The sequence below is a fragment of the Panicum virgatum genome, chromosome 5N (genome assembly GCF_016808335.1).
Source record: "Panicum virgatum strain AP13 chromosome 5N, P.virgatum_v5, whole genome shotgun sequence".
NCBI classification, from domain to species: Eukaryota; Viridiplantae; Streptophyta; class Magnoliopsida; order Poales; family Poaceae; genus Panicum; species Panicum virgatum.
This window is the reverse complement of record NC_053149.1, coordinates 55,977,922-55,994,172: the sequence shown is the minus strand read 5'-3', so window position 1 is coordinate 55,994,172 and position 16,251 is coordinate 55,977,922. Positions and strand designations below refer to the sequence as shown.

The following is a 16,251-nucleotide window of genomic DNA, read 5'->3' as shown; positions in this document are numbered from 1 at the left end:
TGCACAGTTAGCCATCTTTCGAGGCTACCACCAACATTCCCTCGTCACCATGTTGCTGCTGGACCCAAAGCATTTAATCTTGCGTGGGGTCAGTCACCACGGTGTCGTGACATGGCACCTCTCCCAACCAGCGGTCGGCGTAAGCACTAGCCCTACTCTTACTCCAGTCTCCAGACCAGGAGTCACGTTGTGCTCTTTGCATGCTCTGTACTGTTTTTTAAAGTTGATGTCACATCGAATATTTGAATGTCGATTCGAATGTTCGAAAGTTAATTTAATATAAAAATAATTATATAAGTTGCAATTAGAATTCTAGACGAATCTATTAAGTGTAATTGATGCACGATTAACAGATGATACTGTAGCAACTAGTGGTTAAATTATGAAGACTTAATAGATTTGTCTCGTGATTAAATCACCACTAATAAAATTAAATTTGTAATAAGTTTATATTTAATGGTCCTAATCGATGTTTAAACATGTGATGTGATGTGACTTGTGATTGAAACTTAAAAACCAAACTTGGCAACGTTCTGGTTGGGTGAACCGTCAAATGCAGGGAAAAGTTGTTCCGCTTACAAACAACTTCTCGTATTTACAAAAATGCTGAGCTGTACGTGATAACCTGTTATCGATTAATGCACAAACTAAAGTTTGGGTTTTAAGATAAATTTCAAGTGCCGAATTAAATCAAATAGAATCTGCACCTGAATTTGTTACGCCTCACCAAAGAGATCGCATTTGCACCTGAGGTGAAGCATATACGCGGACCCTACTCGCTCTGACCTACCACTGTGATTTTTTCAACATTTCTGAAAAAGATTTAGATACATTTCGTGCTTTCCATACTTTAGGTATTTCTTTAGTTTATACTCCCTCCATCCTAAAATAAGTGTTTTGTTTTATAAATTTTCAGATATTACTCTTATGGAGTAACTTTGCTACAACTAATTATTTCTAGTAATTGTGATTGAAAACCGTATTATTCATTTAATTTTCTAGATCCTCAATAAATACTATGAATTAGAACTAGTTAAAACAACACCATTTGTGGAATGAAATTTAAATACTAAAACAACATTTTAGGATGGACTCAACAAGTCAAAACCGTGCTAGTAATATGACTTAAAAAGGCACCAGTGAGATTCAGACTCCAGAATCGCGGAATGGCCAATTGATGGGTACAAAAACGCATTGCATTTTCCTCGGGAAAAAAAAAACCGCATTGCAGTTGCATAATGCCATCAACGGAAGAATGCTTAATTTCTCTGCAATTCAGTCGGTTGTCTCTTGGCGCATACAGCAACAGCGACGAGGCACAGCAGCCGCCGGCGCCACGGGCCTTGCACCTGCGGCGGGAGAACGGACGAACAACGCAAATCGCATGCCAACGTTCCCGTTCAGATGCCACGAATGGAATCCACACAACAAAAGATCACTAAGATCAACAAAAGATCTGTCAAGGTATAGCTAGAGCAGAAACTCTACATGCCACGCCGCAAAGCACCAGGCGTCCCGGAGCTAGCTCAGCTCAGTGACAAGCTCGTCACGCATCGTTGTAGAGCCTCCAGCCGACCTCCATGGACGCGAACGCGTCGGCGCAGGCGTACTTGAACTGGTCCTCCGTCAGCTCGCGCTTGACCCAGACGCTGACGCGCACATGGTGCGGCTTCTCCATCCGCACGCCCATCACCCCCCGCACCAGCGCCCGCAGCCCCGCGTCGCGCAGCTCGGGCCTCCCCAGCGTGCGCGCGGCGAGGCGGCGCAGGTCCACCGCGCGCGACACCTCCAGCCCGTACCCGTCACGCAGCATGGCCACGTCGTCGCGGATCCCGACCCCGACGAAGGCGAAACGGCGGTCGGCGAGGAAGCAGGAGAGGGCGTCGGGGACGTAGTCGGCGCGGAGGATCTGGAAGACGAGGCAGCGGCGGCCGACGCAGACCTGCAGCACGGCGACGGGGCCCGGCTCGCGGGCGGGGCGCCACTCCACGTCGAGGCCAGCGACGATGGGGTGGCGGCTGCGGCGGTGGATGCGGTAGGTCTTGTCCACCCACGACTCCACCACGTCGCCGGACTTGGTGAGCGTTGCGTCGAAGAGGTCCCCGTCGAACGACACCACAAAGGTGCCGCGCCGTCGTCCGTAGGCCTGGATCTCGGTCGCCATGTCCCTCCGCTGATCTCTCTCTCTCTCTCTCTCTCTCTCTCTCTGCTCCCCTGGCTCCCTGCGTTGGGTTTATGGAGATCAGACGGACTCGTCCGGTGGACTTGGAGTGGGAGAGCGTATGTAGGTGGAAGGGGAGCACCACGGGGAGTCGGGGACGGAGCGGTTGCCGTGCGGATCGCGCATAGTGGCCAAACGGCTACATTTCTCTCTCTTTTTTTGAAAGCTGAGATATTTGTTTCATTTTTTGGGATACGAATGCGAGAGCGAGCAAACGGGTCGAGTCGCGGTCTTCCGGGCTGACGGCAACGTCAGCACTGACTGCCACAACTTGCGCAGTGCCTGACTGCGTACTGTAGCGAAGGCAGGGGTCAAAAGAATCTTGCTGACCAGAAGCACGGCCCGCCTGATTTTGGAACACAAGAGATGATCGGAGCAGACTGTCATACAAGTTTTGCTAATCTCTGAATCAACTTATTTGGGTCCTGTTTAGTTCTCAAAAATTTTCAAGATTCTTCGTCACATCAAATTTTTGGACACATACATGAAGCATTAAATATAGTTTTAAAAAATAACTAGTTGCACAGTTTAGCTGGAAATGATGAGATGAATCTTTTGGGCATAATTAGTCTATGATTGGACACTAATTACCAAATAAAAACAAAAGTGCTACAGTAGCAAAATCCAAAAAAATTCACCAACTAAACACGCCCTTGCTTGTCTTGGAGTCTTGCAAAAGGCACATCTTTGAGTTACCTATCTAATGTTCATCTGCAAAAGGCTCCCTGGAATCTGCTCACACCGTGGGCACTCGGCGACAGGGATACGGGAATAAGCGATTTCTAACCTTGGCAACAAGCAGGCGCGTGGTTGCTGATTCTGCAAGGGTATGGCCTACTTTCGCGAAAAAAAATATAGATAGATGATAGATCACCGATCGATCTGAGCGTGATCGAATTGCCATCAGAATTACTGATTGTCGATCGTTACAGAATGAGACCAGGAGTCCAGGACCTGTTTGCCACAGCACCTAACGTTCTAAAGGCTCGAATGCTGCATTATGCCATTACCTCAGCAATTTAGCACTACATTTCCACATCAGATTAGCTACGATATTATTAGACTGTTTAAACAGCCAAATACAGATTTCCACATCAAGATAGCTGTAGTATTCTCGACACCCAAAAGCTACATACCATCATAGCATAACCACCTTGCCCTAATCGACCTCACCTCAGAACTCCTAGGAACCGAAGTATTCCTCAGGAACGCAAAACTTCAAACCGATGGCCTATAATAGGACATATCACACGTCAGCTAATGAAGGCTTCTAATCATCCCAAACATAATACTGTAATGAAAAAAAAGGTAACAAATGAATAATACTAACTAAAAGCAGCATAGCATCCAAGTAATTTTAACTGAAAATGGATATCTAAAAGTTCCTGTTCTGCATGGTACAGAGAAAACTCAGTTCCTTTTAACTACTTTGCCGATGCCTTGTGAACTAGGTTGCTATCTTTTTCCGGAAGACAAGTGAGGGCCTTTCAAATACTTTAAATCGAATAAGGAAAAAAAATCTCTGTTGAATGCTCATTCAGACAGGTTGTCATACCTCAGCAAATTTTATATCAGCATCACTATGATCGTTTTCTCTCCCAGCAGCATCACCCACATAAAAAGATCTGAAATAATATGGCAAATCTCAGAACAGTTTGTGGATAGCTTTGCATCAATACAGAATAATGCATCCTGAGTTTCTTGCAATGACCAACTCAAGCGACCCAATCTCCTGTCCTTTGCCATAACCAAGCCTAACCCAGAAAACACGTGGATAGTACAATCTAAAATGGCTTGGCGCCTTTACTCTGTGTGAGTTTAACAATCCTGCATATCTTACAACATTATGGAAATTGACAGTTTACTATTGTATAGTAAATATAGTAAACTAGAGAACTACAGGAGCATAGCAGCAACGGTCCTCAATGAGAGGCACTGCAAAATCCTAATTGTAGAAATTTCAAGCTCAAACATATTACAATATCTGACATCCAACAAAGGTTTTTTTTCCATCATCATCTAAATTAGTTATTTTTTAGTTTAGGGGGAAAAATCCAAATAAATAACCAAGGCTCCCCCCTCCCCCACCCCTTTATGGTAAACCAACTCTCCAAGTGATTGGGAAGAGGTAGAAGGCTCCTAGAGAGAGATGTCAGTGTGTGCATTCGTTTATGCGCACGCAACTGCAATCCCACATTCCCACTAAGATGTGAGCCCTTATCCTGCATGGTAACTACCTCCATTACTCCATATTACCAAATAGAAACAGGTAAAGCTTGCGAGACAGATGTGTGGCTCCAGCCCAAAAAATATGCAGCCCATGCTTAAAAGTCTCATTCAAATTGAAGCCCAGTTCTTTAAAGTTGATGATTAAGAGTGATTTTGTGACTATTTGCTAAAGGTAGTATAGCTATGTAAAACTGAAATATTGTCTGAGAATAGAGTGATTACTTCTCCATGTCGATTTCAATTCCGGAATTGAAATGCTGAGCCATTAACCACCACATTCCAGGATTTGGTTTGCGGTATGGATCATCTGGAGTACCTTTTCCTTGCCCTAAACCACAAGCAATGAAAACCTGCAGGTGCAAATCAAAATAATCAATCATAGAACTACCTGAAATGCAAACTCAAGTGACAAGCCCTATTTGAGCTGATGCATTCCTCTGTTACCTTTTTCTTTAAAGGGGCTGTTCAGAAGCTTCTTGATACATTTGAGACAGGTTTCAGATAAAGAAGCATACCTGAATAGGGACTTTAACACACTCGATAAAGTTATCGAGGCGTCCAACTTTGGAGTCAACAGCTTCCTGCCGCTTATTCTTCCAGCGATCAATGTTCGACTCATTGGTGAATATGACCTAACAGTAGACAAAAAAGAGTTGACATTATTCCCCAAAAGATGATATGGCACTGAATGCAAAGCTATACCTCCATCCATCAATGCAAGGCGTATTTTGACTAGGAAAATGTTGACAAATGATTAGTAAAATCATATGCATGTTTAGTGCATAGGAGATGCATCACTAAATTGTATTCAAAGTGGCTTTAAGATGATATTGATTTTGTAACAATTTACAGTAAATTATAGGAGAAATTAATGGTCAAAATTCTTCTTACTTTCATGGACAGATGTTATGCATGTATGAGCATGCTACATGATACAAAATAGTACACATACACAAACAAAAAATGAATAAGAAAGAAGTGAAATACTAAACTAAGTAGTGAAAAGAAAGCAACTAACCAGTTTGTAACCATCATTGTACAGACTTTGCAATTTTTTTGGAATTGATTTATACTGTAAAGACCACTTGTCTGCACCAATGCTGCACTTGCAGAAGGTTGGAAATTACTAACCAAGTAATCATTAAGAAATAGAACAGAATAGAATGTATTGTGAATCATAAATTACACTTGTAATAAATTTGTCAACTTCAGAGAACAATACGCCAAAAGTGGGTTCTTATCATTATGCTCAAGGCCATCAAAACATCATCATAATAGTTGATACCTTCATTTGTAAACTATATATCGCCAATTAGCCACGGGCACCAAGGCAAAAGGCTAACAGATGAAGAAAAATTGAAATCTCCTATTGACCAAGACTCTCCAAACTCAATACATGGATGCTGAAGGATTTCCCTAGCAACTCACAGCAGTGAAAATTCATTCATAATGTATGGTTTGCATGTAATTCAAGATCATGAAAGTTTCCACTATGGACGGGTTAAGGATTATTCTCTCTTGTGCGCCCAGGGTGCTGGCCCAACCTCCTCGAGTGCCTCTGCTGCTAACTGATGCCCCGGAGCACCAGGAAGAAGATGAAGAAGAAGACTGAAAAGAGGAAGACTGAAGATTTTGGAACTCTCTCTCCACTTGAAGGATGTGAAGCCGGCTATGTCATTGTTTTTGGGTCTCTTGTTAGGATCTGTCTGTTGTGCACTTCTTTAGTTTCCTTGCTGTTAGATTACTGTTAAATGTTGGACCTTTTGTAGGGCGCCTAGAAATCCTGGGCTGTTGAGTATCACCATAGTTGGACGTTTGCTGGCCTGAAAATCAGGCTGGAGTGCAGCCCTTACCCCCTCATCTGGTGACCCCCCCCACCCCCCCCCCCCTCCCCCTTCTGCCTATCCCCCTCTCTTGTTCTTCTTGTAAGATGCTTTGTATTTCCGTTAATGAAATGGAAATGGGGAGTTGGCCTCAGTTTGAAAAAGATGAAAGTTTCCGCTGTAATGGTGTTTGCATTTTTTAAGGCATAGTGCTACATGGCAAGATTTATTGATAGTCTATCTTACACAAAGTGGTAAAAAAGAAAACTTGGCCAACTGCCAACTCCAAAAACGTAAGAATCTACCTATCATCACTTCCTTAAGAGAGGTAGTTACACGATATACGACTGCAAGCACTGAAGTTCGACCCTGGGTGGGCTGCCTCTCAACTGGAGGCTCTACAAAATAGTCCTAACTTATAGACAAATCACAAATGACAGGATAAGAATGCTGTTTTAGTTCATTCAAAATAACAGAATGCCATTATATCCAACTCCTAGAAGAACTTCTAACCACTACTTGTAGAACTGCAATCATAATTTAAAACTGTATTTAGCAAGGCAATCATAATTTGGACATGTCCAACGGAGGCCTCCTGAGGCGCCGGTGCGTAGTGGGGTTCTAAAGCGGGTCAATAATGTAAAGAGGGGTAGAGGTAGACCTAAACTGACTTGGGACGAGTTGGTTAAGAGAGACCTTAAGAAGTGGAATATCTCTAAAGAGGTACCTTTGGATATGAGCGCTTGGAGACTAGCTATCAACATATCTAAACCGTGACCTTTGTTTCTTTTGGGTTTCATCTCTAGCCTAACCCAACTTGCTTGGGACAAAAAGCTATGCTGTTGTTGTTGTTGTTGTAATTAGCAAGGCAATTAAAACACATCTCCACTGTTGAAGACTGATTAATGGCAATAATGTCCACTGCACCAGCATCTAAAATATAATTTAGAATGAAACAATATTGTTATCTTACATCCTCACTGAAGTTTTGGCAAGGCACCCATCAAAATCAAATGCAGCAATCTTAGCTGAAGCATGAAGGCCATCTTCCTGGACATACAATCGGAAGAAAGTTATTCCTTGAAAAGTCCGTTAGACCTTATAACCAGAAATATTGTATGACATAAATATCAAAAAACCTGTTCACAGAAGATAACTGTCTCAAAAGCCCTCCAATGAGTGGGAAGTGTAGCACCCTATGTCCACAAACAGCAGGAAGGAACACATGTAGCAATTCAGTAAACCATGAGCTTAGCAGAAGCAGCCAAAAATGGTGTGATAAGGAGCCCAATCACTTAGCAGAAGCAGCCAAAAGTGGGACTAGCTAAGAATAATATAACTACCTTGTAATCTTTATTGGTATCAGAAACTGAAAAGGATATCACTGGATGTATTCTATTGTTCCCTGCAGACAACTGTCAGGAGACAAAATAAAAAAAATAGTAATCAGGTGTTGAGCATTGCAATGATATTTTTAAGGAAAAGATGACGGTTGTTTTCCTATTCATTACAGGAGTGAAATTTTTAACAAGGTTTAGATTTGCAATTCTCAAAATTGGTGCTTCATAATTTGCCACTCATATCATAATGACACGTGTGTGCTGTGTAACATGTACAAACATTTTAGTGGGCATGCACAAAGATAGGTGAACTACAATTCTAATGTTTCAATTTCTAAAGAGCTAATCATCATCTCGACATCCTAGCTGCAGCAATTTAACAATTGGGGTAGCCTCAAAAAAATATAAATGATATCCAATTTAGCTAAGCTCAAATTTGGCGAACAGCCTAAACGATGTTTGTGCTTTCTAAGGTATGACATGAACTCCAGGAACTTTACTGAGATTCTAATTACAACTAAGCAAAGAAAGATGGGTGCTATTAACATGGATCCATATTTGTAGTCTAATTTAATCTTCTATTAATACCAAAATTCCAACCTAGGTTCATGAGATGATCATACTTAACTTGCCTAAACATGATGACTGTAGGTTAAACTATGCAAGTTCAAGTTCTCCACAAAAATTCACATCGAACAAGCAAAAGACATTAAGACGATTTAAATTTGAATTGAAGGATCAAACATGACAAACATGCAAATGCTACAATTGAAAATGATCAGTCTAGTGAATGTGAATTTTCTGGTGTGAGACTGAGTCCATGCCAGGAGCAAATTATTATAACGACATATGGAGTTACTACACTTTGACAACTTCTGAAAAACATAGATTAAAGCTTTAGTTGATATAAATGTTGTGGTGGCCAAGTGGAGGCATATCCGCATATGAAAGTAGAGTTGGCCCTTTCCCTCGACAATTTTACTTATTTATTTATTTGTGTGTTTGCTCCCTCTATAGGTGTCATCAATGGTTTAGGTAGAGTCCAAAAGCATAGAAAGTCACCTTTACTTCTTCCAGATTATTTTGAACACCTTCTTTAGAGATCCCCGTGCTGTCAACCTAAATGAAATCAAGTAAGGAATTGGTGCTGGAATCAACTACAAGATGTACATGTTGATTCAAAGGACAACCATTTCTTCCTTCAGGCTTGGCTCACTCGACTGATCAGCTGCATTGCCATCTCTCTTGTAATTCTGCAAAATGATCAGTGAAAAAAACTGAGAATTCACTAGCAAACAACAAAACAAAACTCTAACATAAGATAACAAGTCAGAAGTTACCCAAACTAAAAACCATATATTTAGGATAAATTAAACAGACAGCTAAGTGCAAGCATCATTTTATTACTCCAATCATTCTGTTTAAAACAAACAGCATGAAGATCTTTTCTTTTCCTCTCCTTTGTTCACCAAAAGCACCAACCTTTTTCCTATCTACAGAACCATCACCTAAAAGTAGACATACCCCGCAAATAGTAGCAAGGATACCACCCAGCTTATAAAAGTTATGAGTGACCGATTATTTACCTCACCCAACTCCAGCAACTTCTCACGGTCACTATTCTGCATGCAACCAAAATCTATATATTAGGCTCCATATGTAGAATAAAATTCAAAAGGATTGAAACATATCAAAGGACCAACCTTGATAGAATCAAACCCCTTAGGGCCCCTTTGGATCACGGGGAAATGACAGGAAAAACATAGGAATCGCCAGGCGCAGGAATTGTTCCTGTACTTTCTTCCGTTGCTTTCCTTTCCTTTCTTTGCCCTTTGGCTCTCCGCGATTTACCTCGGACTTCCGCCACACCATGAGCTCGGACCGGATGTTTCGTTTCCTCCGTTCACAGTGAGAGCGAATCCTTTCCTCCACCCTTTCCTCCGGAAGCTTTCCTGCCTATCCAAAGACGTGGTGACGTCAGCTAATCCTCCGGAAACTTTCCTACACGTTTTCCTTCGTTTCGCCTACGATCCAAAGGGGGCTTTAAGCTTCTCCACAGGAAATATGGGGTATGATGAGGTAGGGAAGCATGCAACATGGTACCATTTGGTGCTGTCATAACCGCGCGGGTCATGAGCAGAAGCACCGAGGCGGAGGACGCCTTTGGCAATATTCTCACTGCATCCCTTGCAGGTGGAGCGGCCAGACTTTGCATACTCAACCAAGACACTTGCCTTTTCAGACACCCCCTTCATGGATGAAGACATGTGAGTCTTTACTTTCTTTGGACTAGGCTCATCCAATGGATTGACTGTCTTGTGTAACTTATTATCACAATTCTGTAAAGGAATTGTTCTGATTACTGAACTGAAAATCAAGCCAAGATTTTCAATAGAAATTTAAATATCTTATACAACACTAACAATTTATTGATTTTCTTAACTGGTTTTGTCTCATCTAGCACATATTGTGATGGACAAGCAGAGCGATTTGAAAGTAGACATGACCTTATGTTCGCATTTACCATTCTTTTCTGCGTGCCTTCTTTATAGGTACTATCAAAGGTTAGCCGGGGTTAGTGCATGTGATTCAGTGACTAACCTTTACTTCTTCCAGATTCTTTTCAGTAACTTCACTAGAGTCTCCTATGCTCTGAGCCTAGAAGAAATCAAGTGATGCAGAAGGTTACAGGTGCTATAGGATGATAGAGTCAGCTGCAGAATGCTCATGTCAAATCAAAGTCTAACCATTTCTTTATCCAAATGATCAGCTGCATTGTAATGGCTCTTTTGATTCTGCAAATGAACACAGTGGAATTTTCCAAAAAGCACATATTGAGTGGTTCCGTATCACAAGGCACAGAAAATAGTAACTGAATGCACGGGATATCTGTAAGGAACTGTGAAATAGGTGCAGCATTTTACAAATCCAGAGTTACAGTTGAGATCTTTTTATGTGTAGCAAAATATGGACTCGCATCTATCCGATATTTACAGAAACTAGTAACGACTGACAACAATACTTCTATGTAAGAATGAGTGAATGACACCTGATTTAAATAAGCTATATGATTGACTAATTGTTACCCTACCATCCACTAACTCCTGCAGTTTCTCACGATCATGATCCTACATACACACCAAATCCAAAAGTTAGTATACATAATGAGAACAAAATGCAAAAGCTTGCGACATAAAAAGCACAAACCTCGAGTGAATCAAACCCTTCAGATTCTCCACAGGAAATACAGAGTATGATGATGTAGGGAAGCACGCAACATGGTACCACTTGGTATTTTCAAAGCCACGTGGATCATGAAAAGAGGCACCAAGGCGGAGGGCCGCCTTTGGCAATATTATCACTGCAGCTTTACATGTAGAGCGGCCAGATTTCGCATACTCAACAGAGACAATTGCACTTATCTGACACCCCCCTCTGCAGGGGACGACATCTGAGTCTTTACTTTCTTTGGACTTGGTTCTGCAGTCAGGTCTCTCGCACGATTCTGAAAATGAGTAGTTCCAATATCATTGGAGCTTTTATATTCGAGAAAAGAACATAGGAAAAACAAAGGCCCGAGCCCTGCCTGATCATTTAGTAGATTGTAGGAGTTTGTTAAAAAATGCCAACAATTATAGATCACATATATAGCAACTAAAATATATTACGAACTATTTAATCTCTTCTATCCACATATCATATATGGTGATTCACTAATCAGTAATCGCAAACCAGGGGAAACAAACAAACAAAAGCAATTAACTCCCTACTTCCACTCAGACAAGAGATCGCTGTGGTATCTTTTGCATTTTGAATTATGCGCTACACTTAACATGCCTATCCAATCATATCACATCATCGTACAAGCACGCTGGCAGGGGATGGAAAAATAATGCAGGGCGAAACCACTAAAAAAATCAATTCTACTTATGGAGTTCCTTTAGAAAAGGAAAATCAATTCTACTTACAGCATTCCTTTAGGGGAAAACATAATTATACTTACAGCACTCCTTTACTCGCCATAAAATTCATTTACTAACCATAAATTTTATTGAAACTGTTCTACATTACCCAAACTGAGCATGGAGAAGGCACAAAGTCGGGGTCTATAGCAGAAACGTGAAAGCCGTTTCAACAATTGAAGGACGCATTACCTTCACTAGCTCATGCAATTCCTCGCGATCGGCTTCCTGCAGCCCCCAAAGGCCACGCATTAGCCCAAAAAATATACAGAACGAGGTTACAAACGGCACAAAACCGACCACCCAATGCGCGAACCTTAATGGAGTCAAATCCATTGATGCTCTCGACGGGGCCGAGCGGGTGGGACGCGTCGGAGGGGAAGCAGGCGACGTGGTACCACTTGGTGGCGTCGAAGCCGCGCGGGTCGGGCGTGGAGGCGCCGAGGCGGAGCGCCCCGGAGGCGATGGCCCCGCTGCACCCCTTGCAGGTGGAGCGGCCCGACTTGGCGTACTCGACGGAGACAGCCGCCGCCGCCTGCGGCGCGGTCGACATGGCGAGCCGGGCGACGCGAGCAGCGGAAGCGGGGAGGAGAAAGCGGAGGCGGCCGGCGTTCCGCGCAATGGATAGGGAGGAGAAGGGGGCGACGAGCATGCGAGGTGGGGAGCGGGGGACTTATGGTGGCGGTGGCTGGTGAGGGCGTGGGGCGGCGGCTAGGGTTTCGCGCATTGGATGCGGACGGTCGGCTCGGGGATCGCGGTGGTGGCCGGTGGAGAGAGAGATTGATTTCCGGCGGGAAGAAAGAGGGGTTGGGCAGCGAGCCCGGTGGCGGTGTCGCGCGGACTGCCATGCCGGTGGCCAGGCGGCAGGCGCCAGGTACTTCTGCCTGGCCGTCCTCGTCTAGTCTCATGACTCTGTTCATGTTCTGGTCCATTTCATATTGGATGGAGGTCGTAACGGGCCTGCCGTAGAAAAGTCGTGACAGGCCATCATGGGCTCGTTTGAATATGGGCTCGTTTTGCAAGGCCAGCCATTCGGTTTGGTGAATGGTGAATAGCGAACGAGGCGTGCTCGGTTGGCTGGGTCCGCTCGGTGGAGCGCCCGCCGTCCGCGTTCCAGCGCCGTTCGACGCGGATTTCGCACCCGGTAATAGTAGGTTCCCTAAATAATTTTAGATGAACTTCTCAATGTGTGGAGTCACAAAGAGACTGCGATGCGCCCGTCGCCGGAGCCTCGATGACTCTAGTGATCTCTCTAAGGACGTGTCTTGGTATCTGTGTATAGTTGTAGGTCTGGTTGTATACTTGTGGTGAGGTGTGCGTGTGTGTGGTGTAGGTATGTGTCTGTATACGAACAGATGCTACAGCTGTATCCAGATGAGAGATTTCAAAAAAAAAGAATGGTGAATAGCGGATGATGGGCCTGGAAATTCAGACACCGCCATTTCCGTGGCTACTGCAGGTCTGCAGCGCTTTTCCTACTAGCTTAAGCGCCGGTTTGTTTTCGCTTATAAGCAGATTCTAGATGGGAAAAAGAGAATTCCACTCAAATATTTTGATTATCTCTCGATTATGTACGAAGCGGCGGCACTGAGAATCAACGAAACAACGTGAACTCCCTTCTCTCGTACGCGTTGCCAACCCCGTGTCCGAGTTAAGCGAGACTGTTTTTCCTCCCGTGCTCTCTACTCCCTCTCCCTTTGCTCCCATCTTCCCGGGTCAGCAGTTCCGGCGAGTGGCGCCGCCCCTGGATTCGCGCCGTCCCGTCCCCACCCCCATCCTCTCACTACACGGCTGTGGCGGCGGGAAATGGACGACTACTAAACTACTAAATTGCTCGTTTGTTTTGCGCTTGATCGAATATGGTCTAGCACGCAAAGACTCGAGAATTTAGACTGGTTTGGGCCGGAAATGCCCTACGTCCAGTATTGGGGGTGGTGTTTTTGCTCTGTTGCTCTCGAGACCGGGTGCTTAAAGTTTAGAGAGGAGCTTACAAGATGAATCTAACAGTGTCGAACCTCTAGGAGTCCAACTCTTTCCTACGTGAGGGGCTTTCCCTTTTATAGTCCAAGATAGGGCCCCATTTACATATATCTAGCGTTGTGTCTTGGCCCTGTCTGGGAGTCTTTCGTCCTCATCAGTCGTTGAGGCCCACTCAGTCAGTCAGGAGTGGGGAGGCTTGAGTCTGGCTAGTTTTCTTGGGCAACGGATTGTCCAAGCGTTGTCCCATCCTCGACCAGTCGGGACAGCTTGGTCACTCGAATGGTCGCTCGGGGATCATCTCCGGTCTTATTCTCTGAGTCAACGCCCCTTATCTGCAGGGCTACCTCACCTCATCCTTGCGTAGCCCCTGCCCGTAGGGCAGCGCGCCCGGTGAGAGGTGCCTTACCGAGATCCGGCGAGAGACGTCCGGTCACGCTCGCTGGCGTAATGGAGTGGTGCGTAGGGGCAACCATCATTACGGCGCGGAAGGGGACGTCCGTTGACGCCCTCTCCCGTAGTGTCGCGGGGCCCGCACTTGCGGTGATGTCCCTCTATCAGAGAGCTCGGCAGCCTATGTCTACGCCGCAAGATAAGAGGAATAGGCGTCGTGGAGCCTGTACAGGGTCTGTCTTGACCGGCACGCCTGTCAGCGCGGGGCGGCAATCTTAAAGCGCACGGCCCATGTTGTCTGGTACGGCTCTGACCCGGGGCGCTAGGTCGGGAAGTCGTCACGTGTTCCAGGAGGTCGGACTCCAGCCGTGTTGGCGTACCAGCGAAGACAACTGCCGGCGCTAGTTGGTGGGCCGCGCCGTATCCGACCCAAAAGACTGGTTGAGCTGTTCCTGCACGAGTCAAGCCTGTCACGGGAGCCGCCGGTTGACGGGTTTACACCCCCGTCAACGGCTGCACCGCCCCTATAGCTGGCCAACTGGGCCGAGCCCGTTGGGCCGGCACGGGCCCGGCCCAAGAAAGCACGGCACTGTCCCGGTCCGGCCCGGGAGCAGGCGGGCTAGTGCCGGGCCCGTGCCAGGCGCCGGGCCTGGGCCGCGATCAAGGCCCACGGCACTAGCACGGGCCCGGCCCGACAGAAGCGGCGGCACGGGGAGGCACGGCCTCGGCCCGTGAGGCACGGAGGCGGCCCGATGGGCACGCCGCAGCCTCCCCCCCGCGCCTCCGGTGACCGTTGGATCGTCCCGTTGGGGAGTCGATCCGCCCGTTGGTGGCTGGGCTATATAAGCCCCGGCGCCGGCCGCCCTCCCTCCCAACCCTAACCCTGATTCATTTCCTCCCCCCGGCAGCCGGCCAGCCGCTCGCCTCGCCCCTCTTCTCGTCTCTGATCTCTCACCCTCGCCTCTCGGCCTCTCCCCTCGTCTTCCTGAACTCCGGTGAGAGGCCGGGGCCTGGTGCCGGCACTAGCAGACGGCACGGCCTTGGAGACCCATCATCTCGATCTCGCACAGACCATGTAGCGTCCTCATCTCCTTGTCGTCCTCCTCGTCATCTCCGTCGCCATCGCCGCCGCCGAACTCTGGTGCTCCGGATCCGGATCTAGCGTAAGTGAAACGAATCCTCTCCCTTTCGTACCTATTCTCTCAGTCTCAGACTCTCACTCACTTCTTCAGTTCTTCTGTAGATGTAGAAGGGATCCGTTGAGGAACCAGGGCCGGAAGCGGAGGGCTGGATCCGTGCTTCATCCACGTCGCCGGTGCACCTGGTGCTCCAGCTACAAAGGTAAGTCCCAAACCCTAACCCTAATCCTAGATCCAGTCATCCAGTACCGTTTCTTCTCCAAGATTTAACCCTAACCCCTGTTCTTTTCTGTGTTGCATTGTAGCTGTTGAGGAACCAGGTCACTGGCGCTTGAGCATGGCCGGATCTGACGAAGAGACGGTGGAGGTGGGCATGAACGAGGAGCGGCGGTTGTGCGGCTTGGCCGGAGATGACGACGAGGACAACATGGACGAGGACCGCGCTGCCCTATTCGGCGCAACCGCTGATGATGCTATTCCCGTCGACGGCGACGGCGAACACGTTGAGGAACCACCTGCACCTGACGGTAACACCGCCAAGCGCCCACGCCCCTCTACCTCTCCTGTCTGGGCTGACTATGAGAAACTATTCAAGGAAATCAATGGTAAGACGGTCAGGTATGGAGCTCGATGCCTTCACTGCTCTAAGGTCTACTCTGGTTTCTCTAGTGGTGGCACTGGTCACTTATCCCGGCACATTTTAGTTTGCGTTAAGAAGCGTGAAAAGGATCGCATGTCTCAGTCTCAAATCTCTTTTACTTCTGATGGTAGTATGCGTACTTGGGACTACTGTCCTATGCGCGCTCGTACTGAACTTGTTCGATTGATTGCTAGACTAGATGTTCCTATCTCTCTTGGTGAATCTGAGGCTTTTGTCGAGTACATTAAAAATGCTCACAATCCTAAATATACTAAAGTGTCTAGGCAAACCACCTCTAGAGACATACTAAAGTACTTCACTGATTGCAAGGCTAAACTTGTTGAGACTTTTACTACTTCTATTAACTGTGTGTGTCTAACCTCCGACATTTGGTCTGGTAATGCCAAAGAGGATTACATTAGTGTTGTTGCTCACTACATAAACTCTGACTGGCAACTAGAGAAGAGGGTGCTTGGTCTGGTTCTTATTGATGTGTCCCACAATGGACAAAATATTGCTGACCGTGT

General features: G+C 46.0%; 2 protein-coding genes across 2 annotated transcripts; both read right to left on the bottom strand.

Moving 5' to 3' along the window:
* Positions 1–1,244: 1,244 nt before the first annotated feature.
* LOC120675889 (Werner Syndrome-like exonuclease) lies at positions 1,245–2,365 on the bottom strand. Its single transcript, XM_039957099.1, has one exon. It carries the CDS (start codon positions 2,162–2,164, stop codon positions 1,547–1,549), a length of 618 nt encoding a protein of 205 aa, XP_039813033.1. The 5' UTR covers positions 2,165–2,365; the 3' UTR covers positions 1,245–1,546.
* A 715-nt stretch (positions 2,366–3,080) lies between these two features.
* Positions 3,081–12,459, bottom strand: LOC120676132 (polynucleotide 3'-phosphatase ZDP-like). Its single transcript, XM_039957355.1, has 15 exons — positions 11,892–12,459; positions 11,768–11,803; positions 9,656–9,952; positions 9,317–9,334; positions 9,200–9,235; positions 8,804–8,866; positions 8,676–8,732; positions 7,617–7,688; positions 7,413–7,469; positions 7,247–7,323; positions 5,469–5,550; positions 4,966–5,082; positions 4,673–4,800; positions 3,777–3,846; positions 3,081–3,452 (listed from the first exon to the last, which is right to left on the bottom strand). The coding sequence occupies exons 1-15, from the start codon at positions 12,225–12,227 to the stop codon at positions 3,405–3,407; spliced, it is 1,494 nt and encodes a 497-aa protein (XP_039813289.1). The 5' UTR covers positions 12,228–12,459; the 3' UTR covers positions 3,081–3,404.
* Positions 12,460–16,251: the final 3,792 nt, after the last annotated feature.